At 28.4% G+C, this 27,422-nt stretch overlaps 1 protein-coding gene and 1 long non-coding RNA gene across 6 annotated transcripts; one reads left to right on the plus strand and one right to left on the minus strand.

The window, feature by feature from the left end:
- The first annotated feature begins 732 nt into the window (after positions 1–732).
- LOC122520077 (calcium-binding mitochondrial carrier protein Aralar1) lies at positions 733–27,313 on the plus strand. Of its 5 annotated transcripts, none has more exons than XM_043640011.1 (19): positions 9,750–9,818; positions 10,313–10,463; positions 13,838–13,894; positions 15,144–15,286; positions 16,224–16,339; positions 16,434–16,573; positions 16,662–16,808; positions 16,899–17,040; positions 17,151–17,244; positions 17,865–17,900; positions 18,933–19,023; positions 19,156–19,231; positions 19,913–20,031; positions 20,107–20,277; positions 20,461–20,601; positions 20,691–20,885; positions 20,962–21,064; positions 24,349–24,439; positions 25,197–27,313. In XM_043640011.1, exons 2-19 carry the CDS (start codon positions 10,455–10,457, stop codon positions 25,393–25,395), a joined length of 2,070 nt encoding a protein of 689 aa, XP_043495946.1. In that variant the 5' UTR covers positions 9,750–9,818; positions 10,313–10,454; the 3' UTR covers positions 25,396–27,313. The 5 variants fall into 5 exon arrangements, with proteins under 5 accessions (XP_043495945.1, XP_043495943.1, XP_043495944.1 ...); XM_043640012.1 differs by having other exon boundaries at positions 9,764–9,818; positions 10,347–10,463; XM_043640010.1 differs by lacking the exons at positions 9,750–9,818; positions 10,313–10,463 and adding an exon at positions 733–865.
- LOC122520078 lies at positions 790–1,502 on the minus strand. Its single transcript, XR_006304437.1, has 2 exons — positions 1,001–1,502; positions 790–926 (listed from the first exon to the last, which is right to left on the minus strand). It is a non-coding gene; the product is annotated as an uncharacterized LOC122520078 (long non-coding RNA).
- Positions 27,314–27,422: the final 109 nt, after the last annotated feature.

A 27,422-nucleotide genomic window follows, 5' to 3' on the forward strand; every position in this document is an offset into this window, starting at 1 on the left:
AAAAAAAAATTAGTTGAACGCGTAATCAATCCAATGAGAAATTCTTCGATAGATAAACTTTTTCTAAGATCGCAAGCGCGCATGGTAGAAAAATAAAAACAAAAATAAAAAAAATTTGTACAGAAACGATAGTGTCATATCTAACTAGTGTGTATTTAATTTCACGAATTGCAGAGAAATCATAGATGGCGCTGCGTACGAAGGCTCGGTTCTCGTCCAGTAGCATGGCAGCATCCGTTCTGTACGGTGTTACGAATTAGCAAGCGTGAACATCTAGTAAATCGTATCGCAAATCTCTCGTCGGAGGGATCTAAAAATTCTTATTATTTATCTGTTTCTGCTGTTGTTTGCGGAGCACCATTGAAACGGAATTTTACGTTTTTTTATTAATCCTTATAACACCTAACGCGCGGTAGAAGTGCCTAATATAAACAATTGTATTATTAATAAAATTATCTAAAAAAGAAGAAGAAAAGAAAGATAAATAAATTTAGAAAAATATATTGAAAATAATAATTAAAGAAATAAATAGAACAAGAAAAGTGTTAAAAGAAAACAGTGTGGTGTTAGAATTTTCGTACTTTTCCTTTCGAAAAAGAGAGAGAAAGAACATTTCTTTGTTTACTGAGAAACTCTCATATCCTCCTCTTTATTTTCTTTCTCCAACGGTTGCGAGAAAGAAAAATAAAGAAAGAAAGAAAGAAAGGAAAAAAGAAAAAGAAAGAGAGTGAGCGGTGAGAGGAGAAAGGTGAAAGGAAGAGGAAGAGGAAGAGAGAGAGATAAATCGTACGAAGAAGATTCGAGGTAAAACTTCCTCCTGGGAATGTTGAAGGACTCGCTTATCGTTCGAGCATCCTGCCAAGAGGTGGGTAAGTTTAGTTATGTCTTTTCTCTCTTCGTTTTATAGGATGACTATGACTCTATAACTATGACGAAAACTATGACGGTGACAATTACGATGACTGACGACGACGTTGTTGTTACGCGCGCCGTTCCTCACCCCCACTAATTTAACTCGTCCTTTTTTATACTTTTATTCTTAAATTTATTTTCATTTCTTTTAGTCCCTCTCTCTTTCTCTCCCTCGGAAAAACACACAAATATATGTATAATTAATTATAGAATATGATTTTTTGTTTGTTTGCTGATCATCAGAAACGTTCGAATCGTTGGGTTAATTAATTCAGTGATGTCAAACTGATATAAGAACACTAGATTATTAAATTTAGTTTAGGAGAAGAGACTGTGGAATGCGGGAAACACAAAAAGATGGATATTCGTCCACAGAAAAAAACGCATTTTGAGCTTAACGAATCCGCGCGTGTTTGACACCAACGAGTTAATTGATCGAACGTGTAAGGTGTGGTTTTATTGTTCTTCTCGAACGATAAGATAGAGTAATTAACAGATAAATTAAAGGAAGAATAAATATTAGTAATAAGAACGAAGAGAGATATTCTTGAGACGAGAGATTTTGTAGGAAGCGCGAGCGCGACTGGTTGAGTGACATCTGCATCAAGTTCTACGTCTACGAATGGCGGAGAAAATATCGATCCTAAGGTCTCTTTGGATTCTTAGTATACGCGTGTATGTGAATGTACATGGTCTGCGTGTGTATTCATGTCCGGGTGTTTCTACAGTTAACGTTTTCGTATAAGTGTATACGTTTGCTAGGCAGGCTTGGTTTCGAGGTCACCGGGACTGATGTGAGCTGCAACCCTCGCGCACTTGATCTCGTTACTTTCCTCTTACACTGTATAATACCTTTCCTTCTGTATGTACATATGTACTTGCTTACTTACTTATTTACTTACTTACTTACTTACTTACTTACTTACTTACTTACTTACTTACTTACTTATTTCTCCTATCCTTTTGTTTTTCTCCTATTCTTTTCACTTCCTATTCTTTATCACACTTTCTTCAAGTAGTACGTGTACTTCTAATTTTAATACCATGATATCATTCCCCTTAAACAACTATTTTATTTTATTATTCTTATTTAATTCATGTAGGTGTATTTGTTAGAAATTTTTTATTTCTTTTTACGTACGCGTGTGTATGTTTATGAGGTATGAATGCAATTTGATAATTAACGATAATTATTTTTATTTTTTCCTTATCAACATATTTTTTTATAATTTTCAGTATATTCTAATATTTATATTTATTTTCCTGATTTTATTTCTTATTTTTTATTATTCTTATATTATTTGAATTCTTTTTTTTTATTGACGTATTACATCAATACATTCTTTTCTAACTTTTTATGTTTATTTTCCTGATTGAAAATATTAGATTATGATAATGAAGACAATAATACGTTGAAATCTATTATTTCATTCGGTTTTCACCTGTTCTGAAAGATAAACAATTGTAACATCTGTTAGAGTACTAATTAACGAAGCAAATGATTAATGAATGACAGTGCCTGTAATTTCTGTCTTACATTTTGCGGAATATACGTGTGCATGTATTATATAAATACACATACATGTATTATTAGTAAGTATTTAAAACATAAATATATGTATGGTACCATATATGTGCTAGGATAAGCAGAGTCCTTGCCAATGATGAAAACGGGTTCTCGTATTTCAGAGTTATAACGCTAATGCCTCCTATTTTTGAACGCGCATTCACGGATTTATAAAAAAAAAATGCTTTTTCATAACAAGGAGAGTTGTACGTTTTCAACGAAAAATAAAACTTTATTTTCTTTCGTATTTTTATTTATTTTTTTTTTAATTTTTGCGTCATGAACTGTAAAATAAAAGGCAAAAGAAAATAATGAAAAATTTCCTTGAAATCTTGCTGACTGTCGTAGGCGTGCTCGAGTACTTAATTTTTTTTTTCTATGAGAATACAAAAACGGGAAACTTATCGTTAGTTAAATGATAAACTTTTGCCATTTTGTCTTCGATAGAAACTTATCCTTTTTTTTTTGTTATGCAGTGGATGCAGAATATTGGAAAGATGCAACCTTTTTTTTCTCTTTCTTTTTCTCTCATTTTTTTATGTAGAACGTTCTCCTTATTTTATTTAGAAATATACTGTTTGACTTCTTTTCAACCAGGAACTTATTATTTTATTATTAGATTTCTTATTCTGTGACATTACTGTATAAAGTTTTTAATAACAAATAACTACAATCAAATTTATTTCTTTTGAAAAATCGAATTTAAATTACTCTATCCGATAAGACAATGAATTTCAAAAATCATTGAGTATACGTGTAAATGATATAAATTTTAATCATAATTTTTTTAAATGTTTAAAGAATGAGTTAAATAAAAGAGAAACAAGGATAACTTTGCATCACAATAGGGAAATTAAATAAGAATTGAATAATGATGCATTATATTGTCGCATTTAGTTACGTAAGTATACGTATATTGCAAGTATACTCTGCAATAATTCTCAATAATTAGAATCGATTTTCTGAATAATCCTCTTATGCTATAAAAAAATACAAATCTTATTCTTTAATTGTTCTTTTGTCGTTTAATTCTTTTTTCTACTTTGTATTTTTCTAGAAAAATCATGTTTTAAGTAAATTACTTCAAAGTCATCGTAAAGAACACGTCCCACTTGTGAATATCAAATAATTCATAGCAAAGTGGGATCATTTATAATTTAATTACAGTTCATTTGATTCGATCACTTAATTGGCAATAGTAATCGAAAGTGCATCGTTACAGAATATGAAACAGTACGTGGTTTTCAGGAGAAATTCTATTTGATACGCGCTCGAACAGTTTAATTCAAACGTTCTGTCATTCAAAGATAGATATCAAAGGAAATTATACATTTTCCAAGTTCAACGCCCACTTTCTAACGCTTTGACCTTGTGATTCTAATGAATTTTCTACTTTCCTATATTCCGGCTATTTTATCTTGTCGACCTTTCGTTTGATAATAAAATGAATCGTCGATAACTTCCGATAGAATGATTTTCATTATTTTTATCCTTTCACATTTAATGTATTATTAATATCGTTATTGTCTGAAAGGCAATCATGTTTGAAAATAAAAAATAAAAAGTTAATTAAATCCACATAGACAAATTCTTATTATAATATATATTATTATATTTATAATGTATAAAAAAAAATATATTTAAAAAAGAAAAACAAGTATGAACTGAAAAGTAAAATTCGTATTAAAGATGTCTATAAATTATTATATAGTGATAGAAAATAAATTTAATGATTAAATTCAACCAAAGATGATAATCTGATTTTAATGATACTATGCATTAAATAAGAATAATTATCGGTACTGATATTTTTAATTAATTATAAGTGAGTAAGAGTGAGAGAAGGAGGAGGCGGAGGAGGCGGAAGAGGAAAGGAGGGGGACAAAAATGCAGAGAGACGATCGATCCAAATGATTACACGCATAGATATATGTGTGTATATAACAGTCAACCTTGGCCGTTGTCAAGTATTATATACATATTACGTATACATATGTGTGCATGTGTGTGTATATATATGTATGAATGTATATAATCGTACAAATAAGTTTTTAAATAAACCGATAGACTGGCGAGTAAAAATAAATTTTTGTTTGCGCCATTTAAATTTTTTTCTTTATATACATGTACTTATGTATAAATTGTTTTTTATTGAAAAAAATATTAACTTGTATCTTCGATATTGGATGTTACAATCGATTTAGATGAAACACCACATTCGAGCTACATATCTATCGTTTAAACAAATTGAAATCGGAAAGAAGATAAGCTGTGTTAGTATACTTATCGTAGAATTCCTAAGTTATCCTATGAACGCGTATAACATGTTCAGATTATTTACGTAAAATAATTTAATATTTTAACGGTTTTTCTATGTGTTCAATTTAATAAATAGACAGTAAAGATCATTTTTGTATTTTTTCAATTTATTTATTTTTTTTCTTCTTTTTTGTTAATGTTAAAGCCATAGAAAATAGAATTTTTCGAGGGTATTATAATTGAAATTGTGTACAACACTTTGGATGCAATTCGAAGAAGGATTATGTAACATTGCTTACAATTTGTTGCGGATTTCAATGCAATTATTATTAAACTTTGACGATATGTCTGTTTATTTCAGAAAGTGAAAAATTTTCTTTGTTCTAAAATCATATCTATTTTTAGACAATCGTTAACGTTTTGTTGCATAACAGATAATTTTAGTTTAGGAGAAAAAAATTCTTTTATTAAACAGTTAATTATTTCTTGAGGGAAAAGTTAATAAAATGAGGTTAGTTATTTGCTTTTATCTACTCAGTACTATTTGATTGTATCATCAAATTGAAATTCATTGGTAATGCGATAAAAATATTTGAATTATTTTTTCTTTTTTTTCTATTCACATTAAAATGATCGAAAGAAACATTTTTGTTATTCTAATTGTAAGAAAAAATGTTCTTTTGATATTCGACTCTGACGAGTTTCTTATCGCGTCTTCTTGATTTTGTAATAACAGTGATATCAAGTGTTATCAGTGATTGGAAGGAATAGTGAACTTTTAAGAACATAATCGTATTGTAATATTGTATATAATCGTATTAAATATTAAAAATTACGATATATATTACAATGGAAATTCTTTTTCCTTTTCTTTTTATTATCGCCTATTATTTGTCATAATAATAATAATTATTATTACATATCATGTTCTTTAAACGATACCCAACCGTTTGTAATTGAAAATGAAAAGAAAATGTGAATTTATTATTAAATTATATTTAATGGATCATATTTAATGGAGTCTCGTTATCGTAATAGTATTATTATTTTTTGTAATTTACGATGAACAAGTCACATGGAAATAATTGATATTAATACTTATTTTCGATAATATGTTTTCTCGTTATTCGTTAATATTTGAAAAATACGCATTTACTTGCATTTCTTTTATTTTCTATATTTCTTTTTATTCTATCCATGTATACGTACATAAAAAAATACTTGATCAAAAAGTAACATGGAAATGATAGAAATAATTTGAACAAACAAATATATATTACGTTACGTTTTAAATTTGACTTCCATTCTGTCACTTAATACCTCGATTTCGTTGGAATACTCATTGTCAGCATCATTTACATTACATTTCGGTATCCATGACATTCATTCTACGAAGAAAATCAAATTCGTTTGAAACGATTCGTTTTTTTTGTATTTTTCACATTTTCTAAACCAGTTTATAAAACCGAAATGCGTATCACTAAAAGAATTAATGTTAAATAAAAATTCGTAACTATTTGTTTGTGTATGCGTGTATGTGTATGTATGTGTATTTTATTTATTTCTTTTTTAAAAAGAGAGAATACTATCATGTAAAACAATCAAACATCCTGACAATAAATAAATCATAAAAATAAGTGTCGAGATTAAATCACTAACGTGCATATTTTAACGTTAGAAAAATAAACATCTAATCAAAATGTATGATTAGGTATTTACAATATCTACGAATAGTATAATATAGTGTAGTGATTGAAAAAGTAAAATTAGTTACATTATTCGAAAGTATAAATTTGATCGAGTTTGTGATGAAGTTTCGAAATTTCTATAAACAAAAATTAGAGTGAGATAGGGAAATAGAAATTATGATGAATTCTTATTCCCGTGATAAATTCGAATTAGTTTAAAGCAGGTCAGGGACCTCCTCGCCCGGTTCGTACACCCTCCTTTAAACTCGTGCTACTTATTTACCTCGACTCTCTCGTATAATTCCGGAGCCTGCACCAGTCTCGATCGCGTTCTCATCTCGAGTACAGATTTTATTAGCGATTCGTGATTGATTGTCTCAATCATTTATTCAAATTTTACTAAATTCCATTAAATGCACGAAATAACGTACAACTATTGTTAACATTGATAACAAATTTTTTTTTATTTTCTATTTTTAATTCAAATATCGTTTATTTTATTTCTCATTTTTTATTTCTTTTCTTTTTCTTTTCAATTACATGTAATTAAAAATATCGATAAGTGTTCCTATTCGTTAAATCAATAAACGTAATTGGTCCCATATGAACAGAAGAGAATGCAGAACGGTGTTGTTTCTTTCGAGGTTTGTTTCTTTTTGTAATCAATTTTTATTAAAAATATATTCAAAGAGAATGTTCGAATTTTATTACTTTTATCTTATTTTTATTAAACATCGATATTACGATATCACGTTTGAGAGATACACATTTTTTGTTATCACATTTTGTTTCGTTCAAGATAAATATGAAATTTTAATCGTTAGAATAAATTAGAAGAAGATAAGAAAAGTTTTATACGTAATAACTCTATTCCATTGAATATAAAATATTTTTAAGAGGCACCTGTTGCACTCTTTGCATCCCGTTTTTAAACATTACTTTTGAAGTAACTACTTTTATTTGCATATACATTTATCTAGTCATTTATATAGAAATACAAATCTTATTTACCTATACAAATATATAGAAAGACCGATTCACCATTCAAATAGAAATCTAATGATATAAATACAGTTTCTATTTCTGTGTTGGAGCAATCCAAAAAGTTTTACGCAATAAAAGTTCACGTTGATACTCCAGACTTGGATCCGCATTTAAATTACCATGGTATATCTAAATTAACTCAATTTAATCTTCAGATAATTATTCTCAAGAAGATGACGAAGAAAAATGAAAGTTTAATTTTAAATTAGATTATTTATATATATATTTTTTGAAATACTTATATAGAACATAATTTTATAATTTAAAAAATGGAACATTATAATTAATTCGATCGAACGATTTAATCATTTAATTAATCTAATAAAGCAATCAATTTTTGAGGGAATTTATTGATTATGCTAAATCGTTAATACTATGGAATGATATTGAAATATGGAAATATTGAATTTTGCTATGATTACTATAACATTTCAATAGAATATTTTAGATACGTTTTCAAATGTCATGTGGTTATCGCAGACGCATGCATCATATTTGATTAGAAAGTTTAATATTTTTTATATTAAAATTCCAGACGTAAAAATATATTCGAAGCAAGCAAACTGCGAAGAATCCGCGGAAAAGGTTGCTCGGAGAATATATTCGAATTTAGAATGGCTCGATTCTATTTTCGAGCTATCTTCTTACTCTCGAACTCTTCGCGAACCGAATAAATTATTAGATCTTTTTTTTTCTATCTCTCGTATGGTTTCTCTCACCGATTCAAAGAGAATTTCATTGAAGATTATACGAAATAATTGCAAAATAAGTTGCACGATGGAATCGATAATCATTTTCATGCAGCAGGACGAACTATGAATTTCAATTATTTTATTACAAAAAAAAAATAAAAATAGAAATAATTGGTAATTAATCGAAGGAAATGTATATTGTAGTCTCAAAGGATGCAATATGAGTTCGATGTACCGTCCTCTTTCAAATCTACCATTAGACTTGACTCATTGTCCTCTATGAAAGTTAGTTAAAATTTATTTTATTGATTGTTGTTTATGTGACTTTCCGAAGGCTACATACTATAACGAAAATAATACTCGCTATAAATAAAATTTATTCTTCTAAAAGTCATATAAACAAGAATCAATAAAAGAATTTTAACTGACTTTCATAGAGAACAACGAGCTAGTTTACTGTTGGATTTCGAAGGGGATTTATATTCTTTGCTTTTAAACTATAATACGATATACATTTTCTTTGATTAATTATCAATCATTTAAAATATATCAAACACTCTAATGTACTCTACTAATATTTTCGATTATTTAAACTAAAATATATTTCTTTAAACGTTCCTGGCCATTGATAACTTTGAGTTGAAAATTTTTATCTGATAAAATATCAAATCGAAATTGTTTAATATTCGAAGTTATTAATAAATATGTAGTTTTTAAACAAATATATCTACCCATAGTTTTCAAGCATTATGGTGTACGATTTTAAAGGACATTCACTGTATATAATAATAGCTTTAATCTGATAACTATGCTGATTAATGAGAAAGGAAAGTAGGCAAATATTATTCCAGTTTACTCAACAATATTTAAATAATATCTGTTTTACAAAATATTGTGATCTAATTAAAACAATAATCTAAATAGAAAATAAAAGAAATTTCACACGAATTAGCATATTTTCTTGTAGTTATTTCACAACAAAATATTGAAATATTAACAAACAATTTTAATGTAGGAAAAATAAAGTTGAAATAAAAATATAAACTTGATATTTCGAAAAGATTATCGCTTTGAAATTAATTGTAGCGCGTTCATCAATATTGTAAAAAAAACATTGCGTCCTCGTGCTCGATGATAACGCTATTGCGTATTGCTTGCTGACATATGCATGCTAGTGTATGCAAAAGAAAGAAAGAGAAAGATTAAAAACAGAATGCAAGTACCAAACATTGAGTAAACATGATATTTGGTACATGAAAATAATTAATAACGAACTAGAAAAAAGCAACGAATAAAAAATGCACAGAATAGAATATGAAAACGTGTTTACGCGTATGTGTGTGGTGTGTGTGAGTATGAGTGTGAGTGAGTGAGCAAGTGAGTGAGCGAGCGAATAAAAAAGAGAAAGAGATGGAGTTTAACGAGGAGAACGAGAAACGGAAGAAGGGATTTATGAAGTCAGAAGAAGAGAGATAGAAAATTATCTATCTTCTAACTCTCTCTCTTTCTGTTTTTATCGTCGTCGTCATCGTCATCACGAAGTTTCTCCTCCTCTCTTGAGTATCACGAGGCAAAACTCTGACACTCTCTCACATTAGTCTCGTCGTGACTACTTTGCGTGACACGTCGATTCGATCGTTTTATCATATATTCAAAGTGTGTGTGTGTGTGTGTGCGCGCGTCTCTCTCTCTCTCTCTCTTGGTTTCTCTCTCTTTTCATCGTTCCTATATACGGGGAACACGTGTTTAATGCGTGCACGTGTGTTATAAAACGTTCTTAGTTTTTATCAAATAATTTTCGTCGAGTGCTTTTGTTCGTTATATTCAATTTTATTAATTATAAATATATTTTCTTATTTAATATATATATATTAATATATTTGTTAGTCTGATTAATAAATCTTTACGATTTTTAGTGTAATTTAATTAGAAATAATTACACACACCTATTGGCTAATTTTATAGATTATTTTAATAATAATAAAATAAAATATATATTTAAATATATGAAACAATTATTAACAATTATATATTTATAATAAAATTCATTATTTGATATATTTAGAGAGAGAGAGAGAGAGAGAGAGAGAGAGAGAGAGAGAAAGAAAGAAAGAAAGAAAGAAAGAAAGCATAAACAAAATTATTTATAGAAACATATGCATGTGAAACTGTACATACTTATAGAAAAGCGTGTGTGTCTTTGATCCTTCTTTACAACTTCCGGATGTGATCGTCCTTGTTTAATTTGCATTATCGACATCCATAACAAGATACGCAGCAGTGATCTTCAGTATGCCATCCGTACGTACGTTCGTACCTTTCGACTGAAACAGAGAAAGACATTTATAATTAGACGAAAGAGTAAAAGAGATAAAAGATAGAGATACCTTCTTTCTTTTGATCTAACCTTGGCTTTTCTCCGTTCAGACATTGCTGTTCTATACTCGTTACTTGACCTTGAACCATAGTTTCTTGTTTTTCGAATCAACTATTCTAATCGCACGGCTCGTTGTTCGGATTTTTATTTTCGAGAAAATTAACCAAAATATGACGATGATGTGGTAACCGTGAATATTTTCTTTTTTATCAACTCCGAGAATCAATTATCTACCGTAGTTTTTATGTAAAGATATTAATTTTTTCTGAAAAATGATTAGGACATATTTTTTTATTCTTTTCGTTTTCAATTTTTAACTTTTTTTTTTCTCGTATTTTGTTTATTTGATGAAAAAATAAAAATAGGTCAATCGATCTTTCGTATTTATCAGGAGGGTTATCATTTTCATGAAGCAAACATAAAGTTAAGCTGGCAAAGATAATGTGTTCACTCGAGGAGAGAAAACTCGACGCTATTTTCTCTGCTAAAAATTTCTTTAAGACGACCCTGAGAATGTCAGTATCGTATAGTGAGTGACGCGTGGCACGAAACTCGTAATAATCGTCAGCATAGTCGTCCTCGTCATTGTTATCGATCTAGAAATTGATCTAAAACAAATAATTAAAAAAGAAACTCGATAACACGAAATTATTTGATTTTTTAATAACTGTATTTTATTTTTTATCATTTAATAGAAATCAGTATAATTAATATACATTTTCTTCTATTCATAGCCTTTATAACAATAATTTCAATAATTTGATCATGTTCTATGAGTTAATTATTTTATGTAGATAACTTTTAGAATTCGTATTACATTTAACTAATTTTTGTTCGTTTTGAATATTCGAAAATATCTGCACAATTTGGCTTGATTTACACGATCGCAAATATTTTATCTTTATTGCTTTTCTTTTTATATTTCGTAACGTAAATACGAGCTACTGAAATGATTTTTATTATCAACCAGATGAATTCATTACGATGACATTAATTATTTGTGTTCACAACTGTACCGAACCTTTATCACGACACATAAAAGAAAATTATTTAATACTTATGTGTCTTACCATCGATTTATTTCATTTATAATCAACGAATTAAAAGGAATGAAAATTTTAAGAATAAATCTAATCTTTTATTGTTAGATCAAATTTTTAGGCTTCAATATTTCAATTTACCGAGATTAGTTCTTTTTCTTCTTTTTTTTTTTTTTTTTTGAGAAACATTTTAAATTACAAAGGTATTGAATCTTATCGATGATACTCGAGTTTTGCGTTATTGGCCAGAAAGAGCAATTTTGAAAGCTCTTTTAAAAGTCTGACAAAATTCCATTTCTACTTCGTTGTGCTCATCATCGTCTTCACATAGATACAAACATATATACATGAGATTTTTCTATAGTATTAGTTAAAAATAAAGTGAATATTTAAATATATAGACACTTACTTTTGTACCTATTATGATCGAGACGATCGTCATCAATTTTGTCTGGTAAAACGAGTTTAGTTTGATTAGTGTACATGCTAGCTTCATCATCATCAGACTAATACACCAATTGTAAGTTTTGCAGTGGTTTTACAAGGTTGCAAACTTGTAATCATTATCAGGGCTGTATCAACCTGACGTGTTCTACTCGTATAAACAAAGTCTGCATATTCATTGAATTAGATATTCAAATTTACATTCTTATATGTTATAACGGAATAATAGTTTTTCATATAAAATTCTGTTACGCTTTGTCATTTGTTTTTTTTTTCTTTAGATCAATCTTGAATAATTTTCAAATATCAGATTTCAAGGGTGTTCAGGATATTTAAAAAAGAAAATGACACTTTATATAAACGAGATATCGGATAAAGACGATTTCCATGTCGATATTGATTTAATATTCCCGTTTAGTGAATGAATGATCTTGCATCTCGAGTTCGATTATTTTGACCTTTGATCAATCAAGGTCAATATTGTCTTGATGGTTAATTTATTATATCATTAACTTTATTGGATTAAATAATTCACTAACAATTCTATTAGTATTTCTTACAGTGTACATATTTATTTTATTTATAAAATTCAAGTATTTTTTAAAAAAATATTATTTATTTAATAAAGATAATGAATATGTTAACAAAAAGACGTTTATCATCTTTGTTTGTACTCTTTCATAGATGATTTTCTCCAAATTTTACCATTTTTAAGCGAGCACTTAACGTAATTATCGAGAAATTGAAATAAATATGGCATAAATTGCGATAATTATACTTCCGGGAAAATAGAGAATCCTGAAATAGACATATTAAATAGAATAAGCGAGGCATGAGTTCGGTATAGTAACATACGACTTACACTATCGATCATTCAAACAAATTTATTAATAATATTATTTACGAATGCCGAAGTACTATATTAAATTATTCTAGAATTAAATTATATATTTTCCATAATTTTTCATATGTCGATTGCGAGGAGATTCGTTTTTGAAAAATGTTTAAATCATATTCGCTGAATTTTATTTTTAAATTATTAACAATAAAACTCTTAAAAATTTGTAAACGTTTAGTTTGTCGAGGATTAAATAATCAACGTTATGTCAAGTTTTTAATTAGACACGTGACCTCGACTTTAAGTATTAAAAAAATAAAACATTTAAAATTGAGAACGAAATTAATAACACGTACACACATATTTACGCATATTTAATACTAATATTTTACAAATTTATAAATATTTTTCTTCTATTCTAATGTAAAATTTTATTTAAATTTGAAATTATTTATTAATTACTCTAAATAAATTTGACATAGTCAGAAGAAAGATTAAAATCTTGTCCCGTGGTAAAAAAGTAAACTTGTTAGGCCTCGATAAGGTCGCACGTAAGTAAATTGCAAAGCGTGAATGAAGTGTATACGACAATGGCATTCGTTTATAGTAAGTCAGGGTCGATTCACGTAATATCGCATAAAATAACAGTGGCGTATGACCGATATTCTTGCGATAGGTAATACATAAATAAGTGCAAATTTCTAAAAAGTGTTACTAATTGTAAGTGAAAACGGAACGAAACAAATTGTTTCGAAATTTTATTCAATTTTCGATAACGATTTTAGAAAAATATACAATATTAACCCTAAATGATTCACAACAAGATAAATATAATTATAGATTTTCGTAGAAATTTTCTATGCTCTTGGTAAACGTTCGCAAAATTTCACAATTTTTTTTTCTTTAAATTAAGAATTTGAAAAATTTACTGAACAACGTAAAAAGATTGTTTGTTAACAATTGTTATATATTTCAGGGTTCCGGATACTTAAAGCGTGCGAACAGTGATCGCCTCTATGAAATCTTTAATCAGGTAAGAACAACAAATATTCTACATAAAAGTTAAAAATGTTAAAAATGTTAAAAATAATTTTAAAAGGACAACGTATTATTTCGCGTAGAATTAAAAAGAAAAGGTGAGGTGCGTGCGCACAACTGTCATGCGCGTATCATTTTTTTGTTTTTAGTGCTTATGCTAAATGTGTCACAATCTCATGTGTTTTTTTGCATACTCATAAAAGTAACAAATAAAATCTTTGTTCGTCGAAGCTAATCGAGTGATCTTTATTTCTATAGTCAAAGCTGTTAGTAAGTCACCTTTTCTCAATAAATAAAATTATTTGTATTTAAGGTGTATTCAATTTGTTTTTTTTTATATATTTAATTGGTTGAAACACGTTTTCGAGAATCATATACATATCATGTTCTTCGTATATTGGAACTGCCAAAATGTTAAATGTTAAATGTCTCGGGTTCATGAAAGTTTTTATCTTCGGAGTGTATCGTCAAAAAGAGTTTAAAGGTTAAATTAAGATGCACTTTGCACGTATACGTGGAAGTTTTGTTCAAACGTTTGATTTATGTATTTTATTGATTTTCTTGTTGATATATGGCAACTATTAGTTAGAATTTAAAATGAATCAATTCAATCGTTTCTGTTGTATAATAATTTTTCTAAATGTTATTAATTAATCTTAATTTTAGTTAGAACTCATTAATTAATATTTATCAGGAATAATTAATTTTATTTCTGTTATTTGTTATTAATTTACAAAATATCGTTAATGAGAATGTACTTATCAAATGATTGAAAATTATTTATCTTATTTATGTTAGTATAGTGTATGATATATATTAATCAAAATTTAAAAGAAAGTATTTTTATATATAATTCATGTTATTTTACGAATGAGAATATTTGGGTGTGGCAGTTTCAGTCAAGAGAATATCTTGCATAATATCTATAAAGTCAATGTCGTGTGGTTGCAATGTTATTCTCTTGCTGAAAGAATATTACGAACCAACGTAGAACAACTGATAATACGCGTAAATCAAATATTAAAATAAATTTAGAATATTCATTTATTACAAATTCCTACAATTTTCTACAAACCAAATAATAAAATTGATTGAATCTTTTTAATATTTCACATAATCGTGCACGTTGTAAATTAATTAATCATGAACATTTTGAAAAATTATTGATATATTTTTGTTATTTGACAAATTTTGATACATTATTGCATAATTAATCATTTTATTTTTTTCTTGTTCAATGACAGTACGCCTCGCAAGAGAAGAATGGCGAAAGGTTTATGACACCATCTGATTTTGTACGTAGTTATCTTGGTCTTTACACGGATGCTGATTACAATCCTGATTCTGTTAATCTTCTTGCTGGAATTGTCGACACTAGTAAAGATGGGTAAGCCATTTAATTTTAATGATTCCTTTTTTTTTCGATGCATATGTATTTGCATAGAAAAGATATTGTTAATATTTATAAGATAACTTTTACAACAAATAATAAGACCAACTTATTCGAACACCTTATGTGTTTCCAAGACAATTATTCCGATATTTTTATGTCAATTTGTAAATATTTTTCATCTTGCATCAGATAAAATTTTATTAATTGCAATTTATATGACATTTGCTTATATTATTTTGAAATAGTAGAAATGAAAAATTTATTGTTCAAATATAGATTAGAAATTATTTATGAAGCATCCACCTGTAAATTAATGAATTAAAATTTACATGACATTTGTTTTTATTATATTATTTTCGAATAATGCACATAAAAAATGAATTACAAAATCTAATTAATTTTGATGTAAATAACAAAGCTAAAAGTTTATTTCTTAGTCAATGATTATATTAAATCTTTTGTAATTAATGTTTCAAGTTATTGGGACAAAGGTTAGGGGTCGTGATTATATCATTTGTAGGTTCAATACCTGTGGGGGTGAGCTCAGCGGATAACGAAGACTCTGATATAAAAGTCTATTTTTATCTAACTGAAGTCTTACAATATCGTCAATATCCATCTATAGTACATCAAATTTAGAACTTGGTGTTTATTTACAATACCCATATATTGAATTCTATTAATCTGTTCATTTATTCTATGGTTTATATCACTCCATCAATTTTATTAAAAAAATGGATTAAAAAGTACAATTAATTAGATTTACTTATTTAAACATATCACAGATTTTGCTTTGTTATAATTTACTATAATGATGAACAGAATAAATTAATTTATAATTTTTGCAAGTAATAGAATATGTTGAAATAATCAATTTCTATAGAAATGTGTTATCGATTACAATATTGATAATCTTATATTTATTTTTCAGACTCATATCCTTTGCCGAGTTTCAAGCATTTGAAGGTCTACTTTGCGTCCCAGATGCATTGTATAAAACAGCATTTCAATTGTTTGATACTAATGGAAATGGAATGGTTACATTTGGTAAGAATTTGCTATAAACATTCTCAACACTAATATTTATCATTATTATTAATAATAATTTATTTTATTTGATGAAAAACAATGATTAAAACAGACGAGTTCACTGAGGTGATGCGTAAAACCGTTTTACATCAAAGGATGCCATTTAACATGGATAGCAGTTTCATCAAACTTTATTTCGGAAAAGATAAGGGCAGGCTCATAAGTTACGCAGAATTCAGTCAATTCCTACACGTAAGTAATTTTACAAAAAAATATTTTTTCAAATATTTTATTTAAATAAAATGTGAAATTGAAATGAGAGTTTTAATTTTTTTTGCAGGACTTTCACGAGGAATATGCAACGGAAGCATTCAAAAAATTTGATAAAGATGGGACGGGTTTTATTTCAGCAGTAGATTTTCAAGATATCATGCTTAGTATTAAAAGTCATTTACTGACAAAGGATGTGAAAGATAACTTAATACCCGTAAGAATTCATTTACTCTACAAATGCATTTGCAAATACATTAAAAAATAGGTATTCTCAAATTAATCATATTGAAAATTATGGTTACAGGCAGTCAATACAGTACAAAGTGGACGGAAAGTAAGCTTCCCATATTTCATGGCATTCAATTCGCTTCTAAATAACATGGAACTTATAAAACGTATTTACCTGAACGCGACCAATGGGCATAGATATCAAGAAGTTACCAAAGGTAATAAAAATAAATTATCAATCTATTACTAATGAAATTTGTACAATTTATTTTCTTTCAAGGATCATCTAAATATTTGCTCTTTAAACATTTTTTCTTCCTTTTTTCAGAGGAATTTCTTCATTCAGCACAAATGATGTCTCAAATAACACCACTTGAGGTGGACATCCTTTTTCATCTATGCCATTTACTCCATCAAACCGGGTAAGTATCCTTTCTCCTTGAAAATGAAATCCCCTTCTACTATCGGATAATAAATCGTACTAAAAAGGATACGTGGAAGGAGTGTTTGAGACATCCGATAGGAAATAAATATGTGTTATGTAAAGATGTCTAAATAAAAAAAGAAAAAGAGATAGAAGAAAGGGAAAAAGAAAATGCATGCAAACAAAGAAACAAATAGAAAATATTAAGTTTACGCATAAGAAAGAAATATGTCTCATTCAGTCTATCCACATATCTGAGTAAATACTTGAATACCTTCCACGAAAACCTGATCAATATCCAATATAAAAACACGTAATGCTATCGTTGCACCAGCAAGCACTTCATCATCATCCAAATATCCAGTGTCTCGTTCTTGGCAAAGAAGATGCAGACTCTACTACACACCAACGATAATTGATAATTTTAATTACAATAATTCTAATAATCGTCTTTTTTTTTTATTTTTCTTTATACCTTATTTAAAAAAAAGCTTTATTATACAATTTTTTTTTAAAACAAAAGACACTTAGCGATCTTTAATATTGCGAGTCTAAGTCCAAGGAAACTTTGTTTATTGAAAGAAACGTTTGTTTACGTGTTTACGCTGCCCGGATCAGAACTACGGAAGATGATGAGGCAGATTCGCGTTTTGGGTGCGTCCTTTGTATTACAGAATATTTCGCGCTATCTAAGATATGTTTTTTTGTCATGTATATATATATATTTAATATATACATATATATAACCAAGTATATATAAGTATATATATAAAACGTTACTCACACACACGTATATATTTTCTTTAGCATCTACTTTTAGGATGATCTATTTATTAATACTTGCACACACCCATTAACACTAATATATATATATATGTGTATATATACAAGGTGTCTAATATTTTTCCAACTAAACGGTTTCAGCATATTCTATGTACGAAAATAAGAAAAAGATATTCTATCAACATAGCTCATGCTTTATTCACAAATTATGATTTAAATTAAAAATGTTATATTTACTATTTCGAAGCAATTTTTTGAATCCCAATCGATATAACATAAGTTCTCTTGAAATTTTCTTGCGGAATAATATTGATAAAAATACCGAAAGTATTTTCAAATAAAAAATGTACGGGAAATTCATTATGCGTATGATTTGTGTGACGAAAATACTCTGATTCCTGTAAGAAAGTATTAGTGTAGATTTTTTCTCAAAAGTGTCAAGCATCAGTCAATTTTTTCGAACATACAATTATGCGTAATAGGTTCGTTTCATCCTACAGCGGTATTGCACTTGCATTTGCATAGACGGTCAGTTCTTTAAACAATAAATTAGGTGATTTACAATTTGTGTTATAAGTATTGAATAAAGCTTAAAATGATTTATGTTTATGTATCATTTTAGTCTTTATTTTCGTACATAGAATGTTACTGTTTGAGAGGAAAAACTTGATACCTTGTACATGCATATATATTAGTGTTAGGTTGTCTCCTATCGTGCTTAAGACAAATAACGATTAAGGAACGTACTGGCAGGATATTAGTATTGCTTGAAGCAGTGCCATCGACGTCCATCTACCTTTTATAACGATTCTCTTATTTCTGTATTCTTTCTTCCCCCATGTTGTTTCGCTTGTCGCTTCAGCAACGATGTTTGTATTGAGCTCGCATTTTCTGGGATTTCAGGAAAATTGTATACAATGATCTCGTGGCTATTACTCCTGAGCAGTATTTCAAGCAAATAACAAAACGTCTTGCTGAGATTAAGGCGGTGTCGGTAAGTGTGGTGAAAAAAGAAGTATCCGCTGCCGAGCGTGCGACAATGGAACAATTTTAGCCCGAAATCTACGTGAATACGAGGCTTTTTGTGAGGTGTTACATTAAATAGCGAAGTACTATTGCTTTTCAGAGCCCGGAGGAGCGCGGAGTTATCGTTCAAATTCTTGAGAGTGGATATAGATTTGTACTTGGATCTATTGGCGGAGGTACGTTCTACCGATTGATCCGAAATTTATTTTTCTTATTTACATTATCATTATTATTATTATCATCATCATCATTATTATTATTATTATTATTATCATCGTATATCACATATATTTTGAATATTCTTCGCCTATTTACTTCGTAGGTTTTCCTTTACAGATATAATGCGAGACAAGAATCAATAGAATAATGACTGAGCTGAATAATAATATAACTACTCCCCCTTCGTCAATATCTATCTTTATATTATCATTCATCCATTTTATTTCACTATTAAGATTTAATGAGTTTGCTAATTAAAATATAATATCAGAATTTTTAATAATTAATATTACAATAGTGATTTTCGTTTTATTTAAAGGACTTATTATTTTAGATACTAAAACGCATTTTGGTATTTTATTTCTAAAATCACATTACTATTTTTTATAACAAAAATTTTAACATTACTAATTGACCGATTGAATATTATTTTTATAATCTTTTTTTCGTTCATATTACGTTTGTTTCTTTTTTCCTTTTTTTTTTAATTATATTTCAACCACAACAGACCATCAAATATATAAAACATATATGTTTATGCACAATGATACAACCATTCAGGCATGTTGTTGACGACTTTTTATTAAAAATGTTTGTTTTATAGTTCGAATTTAATCGAAGAAATTGTTTTTTTTTAGCTGTTGGTGCTACCGTGGTGTACCCAATCGACCTAGTGAAAACTCGACTACAGAATCAAAGGACAGGATCTTTCATTGGGGAACTGATGTACAGGAACAGCTTGGATTGTTTAAGAAAGGTTGGAATCGAAAAGTCTCCCCATGTAACACCGTCTACATTTTTAATCATGAAGATTGTAATTTGCGTTTGACAGGTCATGCGACACGAAGGCTTTTTTGGCCTTTATCGTGGCTTATTACCTCAATTGATGGGCGTAGCGCCGGAAAAAGCGATCAAGCTTACAGTTAATGATTTCGTAAGAGATAAATTTATGGACAAAAATGGAATTTTACCGGTTTATGGTGAAATTATATCCGGTGCTTGTGTAAGTATTTTTTTATTCCAATTGTTAAAAAAAAAGAAACAGAAGATAGAAAGAAAAAACTATTTTTGTATAAAAGCTATTTTTTTTTCTTATGATCAAATTTTCTTTTACGTATTTCTACGTTTTTTACAAGATCATTTTAAAAGAGTATATTTTTAATTATCATATTTTTGTTTTATTTAGGCTGGAGGATCTCAGGTAATTTTCACGAATCCTTTGGAAATCGTGAAAATTCGGTTGCAGGTTGCCGGAGAAATTGCAGGAGGCACGAAAGTACGAGCATGGTCTGTGGTTAAAGAATTAGGTCTATTTGGATTATACAAAGTGAGTATTAAAGTAAAAAGAAATCTTATCTGTATTTGTAAACGAATTTGTAATAAATTAAATATATTTTTTATTATAAATAATAATAGGGCGCTAAAGCATGCTTTTTAAGGGACGTACCATTTAGCGCAATTTACTTTCCAATGTATGCTCATATAAAAGCTAAACTGGCCGATGAAGGAGGATACAATACTCCATTGTCACTTTTATTTTCTGGTGCAATTGCTGGTGTACCTGCGGCAGCGCTTGTTACTCCTGCAGATGTAATCAAAACTAGATTACAGGTATTTACAAAAAAGTAAAATTAAATCAATTAAATCAATGATAATTTTTTCAAAAATCCTATTTCAATTTTTTCAGGTTGTTGCTAGAGCAGGTCAAACGACCTACACCGGTTTGCTCGATTGCGCGAGAAAAGTTTACAACGAGGAAGGTGCCAGAGCATTCTGGAAAGGAGCTTCAGGTATTTCTGATTCATATGAGATTTTATTTTATTATCATCTACTTTTTATATTTTTCTAGTCCTTTTTATTTTTTTATAAATCTCGCAAATGTGCAATATAAAATTTAATTTAAGATCCATGCACAGCATTGTTCTTTTTTTTTTTTTTTTTTTTTAATATTTTTATTTCGCTTTTTTGTATCTGCTTTAATATTATATTTATCCTCATTTTCTATAAAATATATTTTACACATTATTTATTAAAAATTAGTACATTATATATATTATAATATAATTATAGATATTATAATATTTAGTAGTTGTTATTGCAATCTATAATGCTTGATGTATCTTAATGAATATTATTGCTAGGAAAATATTAGGTGTACAAATAAGTTTCCGCCGTTTTTATTAAAAATTAAGTATTTATTCTAGAAGAATGGTAATTTAAGGTTATTTAAAATCTGTCCATCACTTGCAATGACTTTTTCCCATCTCTCAGGCAACATTCGGATCCCACGTCGGACTCCTTGTCTTTTGAGGCTATCCACGAATCAACCCAATTTTTGGTATCTTCATATGATTTGAACCGCTGCTCCGACAGAGCATGTGCCATGGACCGAAATAGGTTATAATCGGACGGTGCAATGTCTGGTGAATACGGCGGGTGCCGTGTTTTTATTAAAAATTTAAGTATTTATTCTAGAAGAATGGTAATTTTAAGGTTATTTAAAAATCTGTCCATCACTGCAATGACTTTTTCCCATCTCTCAGGCAACATTCGGATCCCACGTCGGAAGAACTCCTGTCTTTTGAGGCTATCCACGAATCAACCCCAATTTTTTTGGTATCTTCATATGATTTGAACCGCTGCTCCGACAGAGCATGTGCCATGGACCGAAATAGGTTATAATCGGACGGTGCAATGTCTGGTGAATACGGCGGGTGCGGTAACACTTCCCAATCAAGTGTTTCCAAATACTTTTTCACGGGAGCCGCTACATTGGACGAGCATTGTCATGCAGGAGAATAATTTTTTCGTGTCTAGAATAGTATTGAGGGCGTTTTTCCTTCAGAGCTCGGCTCAATCTCATTAATTGTGTTCGATAGAGGGCTCCAGTGATTGTTTCGCTCGGACTAAGCAACTCATAATACACTACACCCAGCTGATCCCACCAAATACACAGCATGAGTTTTTTTCCGTGAATATTCGGTTTTGCTGTTGATGTTGACGCATGGCTTGGTAATCCCCATGATTTTCTTCTTTTTGGATTATCATAATGTATCCATTCTCGTCACCAGTGATGATACGATGTAAAAAAACCCTTTTTTTTTTATGTCTGGCAAGCAGTATTTCACTTAAGCATAATCGGCGTTCAATATCTCTCGGCTTTAATTCGTACGGAACCCAATTTCCTTGTTCATTAATCATTCCTAATGATTTTAAACGATGTGAGACTGCTTGCTGAGTGACTTCTAATGTTACAGCAAGTTCTTTTTGTGTTTGAGATGAATCTTCCTCCAATATTTCCTCTAATTCTGCATCCGCGTAAATTTTGGCCTTCCACTGCGATCTTTGTCTTCTACGTCGAAATCACCGTTTTTAAACTTTTGAAACCACTCACGACACGTTCTCTCACTCAAAGCAGTCTCACCATATGCTTCTACGAGCAATCGATGCGCCTCAGCAGCAGATTTCTTTATATTAAAGAAGTAAACTAATATTTCCCGAAAATGACGCATATTTGGCTCAAATTTGGACATTTTCAACTAAAAAAAATTATATTTTACCAATATGAAATCAATAATATTAATAGGTTATGTTGTTCTTAAACGTCTAAATTAATTTTTAAGCAGGATATCATCTGCGAAAGTTAACGGAAACTCCGCGCCGCGCTATCTACATTAAAACGGCGGAAACTTATTTGTACACCTAATATTAAAATGTGTTATATATTAAATAGATTATTATTATTATTATTATTATTATTATTATTATTATTATTATTATTATTATTATTTTCTATAAAAAAAAAATTTGCCTAATTTATGACCGCATTAGTCTTTGAAAAATGTTTAGTTTTAGTTGCATTATATAAATTATTAGACTTTCTCTTTAGTCAATTAAAAAGACATTCTAACGGTTAGTAATATACTTTGATCTGGTCGATTGCATGCACGGGGAATTTGGCCCTGGTGCATCCTTCGACCATTCTTCCCACCCCAAAATGACCTGGCGACTTACTTCTCAGTAAGTACACTCTGCCTTTCTCTCTTTTTCTGTCTGTTTATATGGTTTTTTTTACCAATCCTTTTCTTTTTTTTCTGTTCCAATTTCACCGCTACACGATATTACTTACAATTTCTTCTATACAGCGTGAATTATGTTCAATGTACAATGTTTTTTATATGATTTGATTTTTTCCATTTTATTTTGTTGAATTTCACATCTATCATTATATACTTAATTATATGCAGGATGTCCTATAATTGATGATACAAGTAAGAAAGAAATGATTCTACATGAAAAATTAAATCGACAATGAAGAATAAAATTTGTTCATGTGAAACTTTGTTGTTTGATAAAAGTAAGTTTGAAAATGATTCAAGTATACGTGTACTTGACTGAGCTTGAAATCCTAGAAACTAAAAATCTAATTCGATAAATATAATAGTAGAACGGATACAACAGATTTTATTATACTGATGACGTTTGCAAACATATTAAGAAGCACAAAAATGCTCTCTGAAATGTCCGAAAGTAAGGTAATGAAATTCGACGAGTTAAAACTGAATCAACAGCATGCCTACTTGACAAATTTTCCAATTTATTTTTCTCAAAGATAAAGCCTTATTCTACATTCTCGATTAAGTTTTTTTTATGTAGAATCACCCTTGTTCATTGATACCATCAGTTAAACGACATCGTATATATGTATATACATATATTGTTATCATTATAATTGCAGCCACGTAAATAAGTAAAATGTCACACGTGTCACCAAACAATTAATTCGAAACGAAACAATTTTGTTAATATTTTAAACAAAAAATATTCTTATATATCATTGTCGTATAACTATCATATCATTTATCATATTTTCAATGAATTAACAAATAATGGTGACGTCTTTTGCATATTTATTGAACACCTATATATTAATAAATCTTTATCTAGACAAAGAATAATGAATACGAACAAATACTTCGGATATGCCTGCATATAGCACCTTGTAGATCGTAAATCCAATAATCCAGTAATGAATTTGATTGAAATATAATTTGTTGTATTATTTTTCTTACAGCACGAGTATTCAGATCCTCTCCGCAATTTGGTGTCACACTTTTCACGTACGAGTTGCTGCAAAGGTTATTTGTAGTTGACTTTGGAGGATCGTAAGTAATTTTATTTGGTATTCCAGAAAATTCATAAATTGTGATTCACGTTATTTATCGTTATTCGCTTACAAAAAATTTCACGTGCATGCGGTGAAAATGAAAATTAATTTATAGTACGAAGCAGCCGTGTTATTGGAGTAAGATAATATTTTTGCAAATGCAATAAATATAAATAATTAATTAATAATACCACATATAATTAATAATATAATAATACCACATTAATATAATCCCTGCTTAACATGTTTAAATAAAAATAATACATGTATTTAATATGTTACAAGAAAATGATTATTTTTTATATATCGAGGATTGGGTTATTTAAATAAATTAATTAACATGTGATATATTAAATAATATGCATGTATTCTTAGTATACCATTATGTTTAAATTATCACATGAAATATTTTGATATATACATATAAATGTATAATAAAGTTACTAATTAAGTTATTGTTGTAACTATATTAATACAGATGGAAATTCGACACTTGTGCTCACATATTTATTAATGAAATGTATTTAATCCTATATCTAACAAACTTTCAAATACTAATCTGCATGTAATTAATGCTTTAATTGTGCTGTAAATATAAATTAATGAACAGTAATATGTAAACACTTTTAACATTCGCTTTTAATATGCTTATGATAATGTATTTGCAGTACTGTTGCTTAAAAAGGTATATAAACATTAATAGATTAACATAAACGAGTAGAAATAGTTGAATTAATAATAAATCTTAATTGCAGTCGACCAACAGGGTCAGAACAAAGGGTTCCTGCTACAGGATTGGTAGATGAAATACGATCATCAAATCCAGATCACATAGGTGGCTACCAAATAGCCTTGCCTGTTTTTAAAGGAATAGAGAGCAAATTTGGTCTATGTCTACCCAGGTTCCAAACAGTGACTGTTCATCATGATGGCAAACCACAGAAAATGCAGTAACATTATTAGCTAGAAGATATAAGCTTGTAGCAAACTTCTGCTGCCATAATAGCATACAAGTATCATTGGTTGTTTGGTTCCTTCTAATTCCAAGATTACAGAGCAAAAAAAGAAAGAAACAGAAAGGGAAAGAAAACATTCAAAAGATTATCTTACACGTTCTTTTCTATTAACAAGTAATTTGACCATCACAATGGTAACTTTATTATGTGATTATTATAATAATTGGAGTTAATATACAATAGAACCTTAACAAGATCATCGTCAAATACTATTTCTAGACTTTTAATTTAATAAGTCTAAGAGATTTGTTATGTAGGATCCATCGACTAATTGTCTAGTAGGCATTGGCAGTACGTAAAATAATATATATTCTAGTCAGTTCTGAACTATGCTATACGATAATGCTGAAAAAAAGTATATTTTTAATTATTATTTTTTTAATTATATTTATTTAATACCTTAAAGAAATTTTTGGCCACTAGCGACTGTTTAGCGTTATTGAGGAATATCCGAGCAGTCAAGAAGAATTTCATTTTCACATTTGCATAAAATAAGTTCATTAAAAGTGAATACTTTTGTATAATTGAAGAAAACATAGTAATCATTTTTTCCATATTTTCTGTTGTGCATTAATTGATTTATGGTTACAATAAATATATAAATACAATATATTCGCGTAACTAAAACGTGCAAAATCATGTCGTCCATTTGTATATTAGTCCGTTTTTATGAAATTAATATCATAAAGAATAGAAAGAAAATATATAAAAATATATCTATCTTTTACACAATAGCTGATATATATAATACATTTTTCAAGAGACTATTTACATATGTACGATATTTTTTTATTTCAACTTTATATGATCTTAGATCGAGAGAAATGTATAATAAAGGAACAAACTATTTCCGTTATTTTATCAATTTTATTTTTTATAATACTTTATATCCATTCACATAAAAATGTTTCACTGTAACTTAAATGCATGTTGCAATACTGCAATACATGTACATGTACATGTACAGTGTATTGTTTGAGCCGATTTTTGTTCATTTTCATTTTCACGATAAAAAAATTTCATCATCACGATAAAATTTATTAAAAATCACTTCATTGTTTTGGATTACTGCAATATTGATAATTGAAATGATTCAAATACTATTACAATAAATTCTATATCTATATTGATAGACAAATACAATTGTGCATCGCATTAGAAACATTTCGAATGTTATTTTCATTTATGATATTTCATATATGAAAGTAACATCGATCCAGTTTGAGCTCTTCTATCTTCTAGTCGTAACTGCCATTTTAATTTGAAGAATACACGGATATATTTAGTCTATGGATCCTATGCCTGTGATGATTCTATTTGAAATATTTTCTATTAACGAAGGTACAAGATTGTTTCGGTCAAATAAAACAAAAATATATTAAAAAATAATAGAAATGATTAGTAGGAAATCTCAATACTTCGTATTATTATAATTTCTATCAATCTATACAGAAGCTTGAAAAAAAATACACGCACACACAGTTGTATATATATTTCTAATTATATAAACGGAAACTTTGAATCACGTTAACAATTTTTGCACGTTTTCGATTGATTTTCTAATTAAATCCAATTACGAAACAGGAGCGATAAATATTATAGAAAAAAATATTTTTTTGATTAAATTTATTAGAGATGTCGGATCTTTAAGAAGACGATACATATATACATTCATAGGCAGCCAATTTTCTTTGTATTTTATACTTAAATATGTTTTAATCAATCATGTTATTAAAATGTTTAACTCATCATAAGTTCAATCGAGTTGGCAATTAAAACTGCGGTATGTGTTAAAACGAAGGAGATGTTATAGAAAAAAATAATTAAAAAAAAAAAGGAAGTAGAAGGAAAGATAAGAAGGAAAAGAACAAAAGAATAAATATATAATTAAAAAATAATAAATAAATAAATAGAAATAAAACGTATCTTTTTATATACATAAATTGCAACAGAACAAAAATTTGC

This window comes from Polistes fuscatus, unplaced genomic scaffold, assembly GCF_010416935.1.
Source record: "Polistes fuscatus isolate 324 unplaced genomic scaffold, CU_Pfus_HIC Scaffold3, whole genome shotgun sequence".
Taxonomy (NCBI): Eukaryota; Metazoa; Arthropoda; class Insecta; order Hymenoptera; family Vespidae; genus Polistes; species Polistes fuscatus.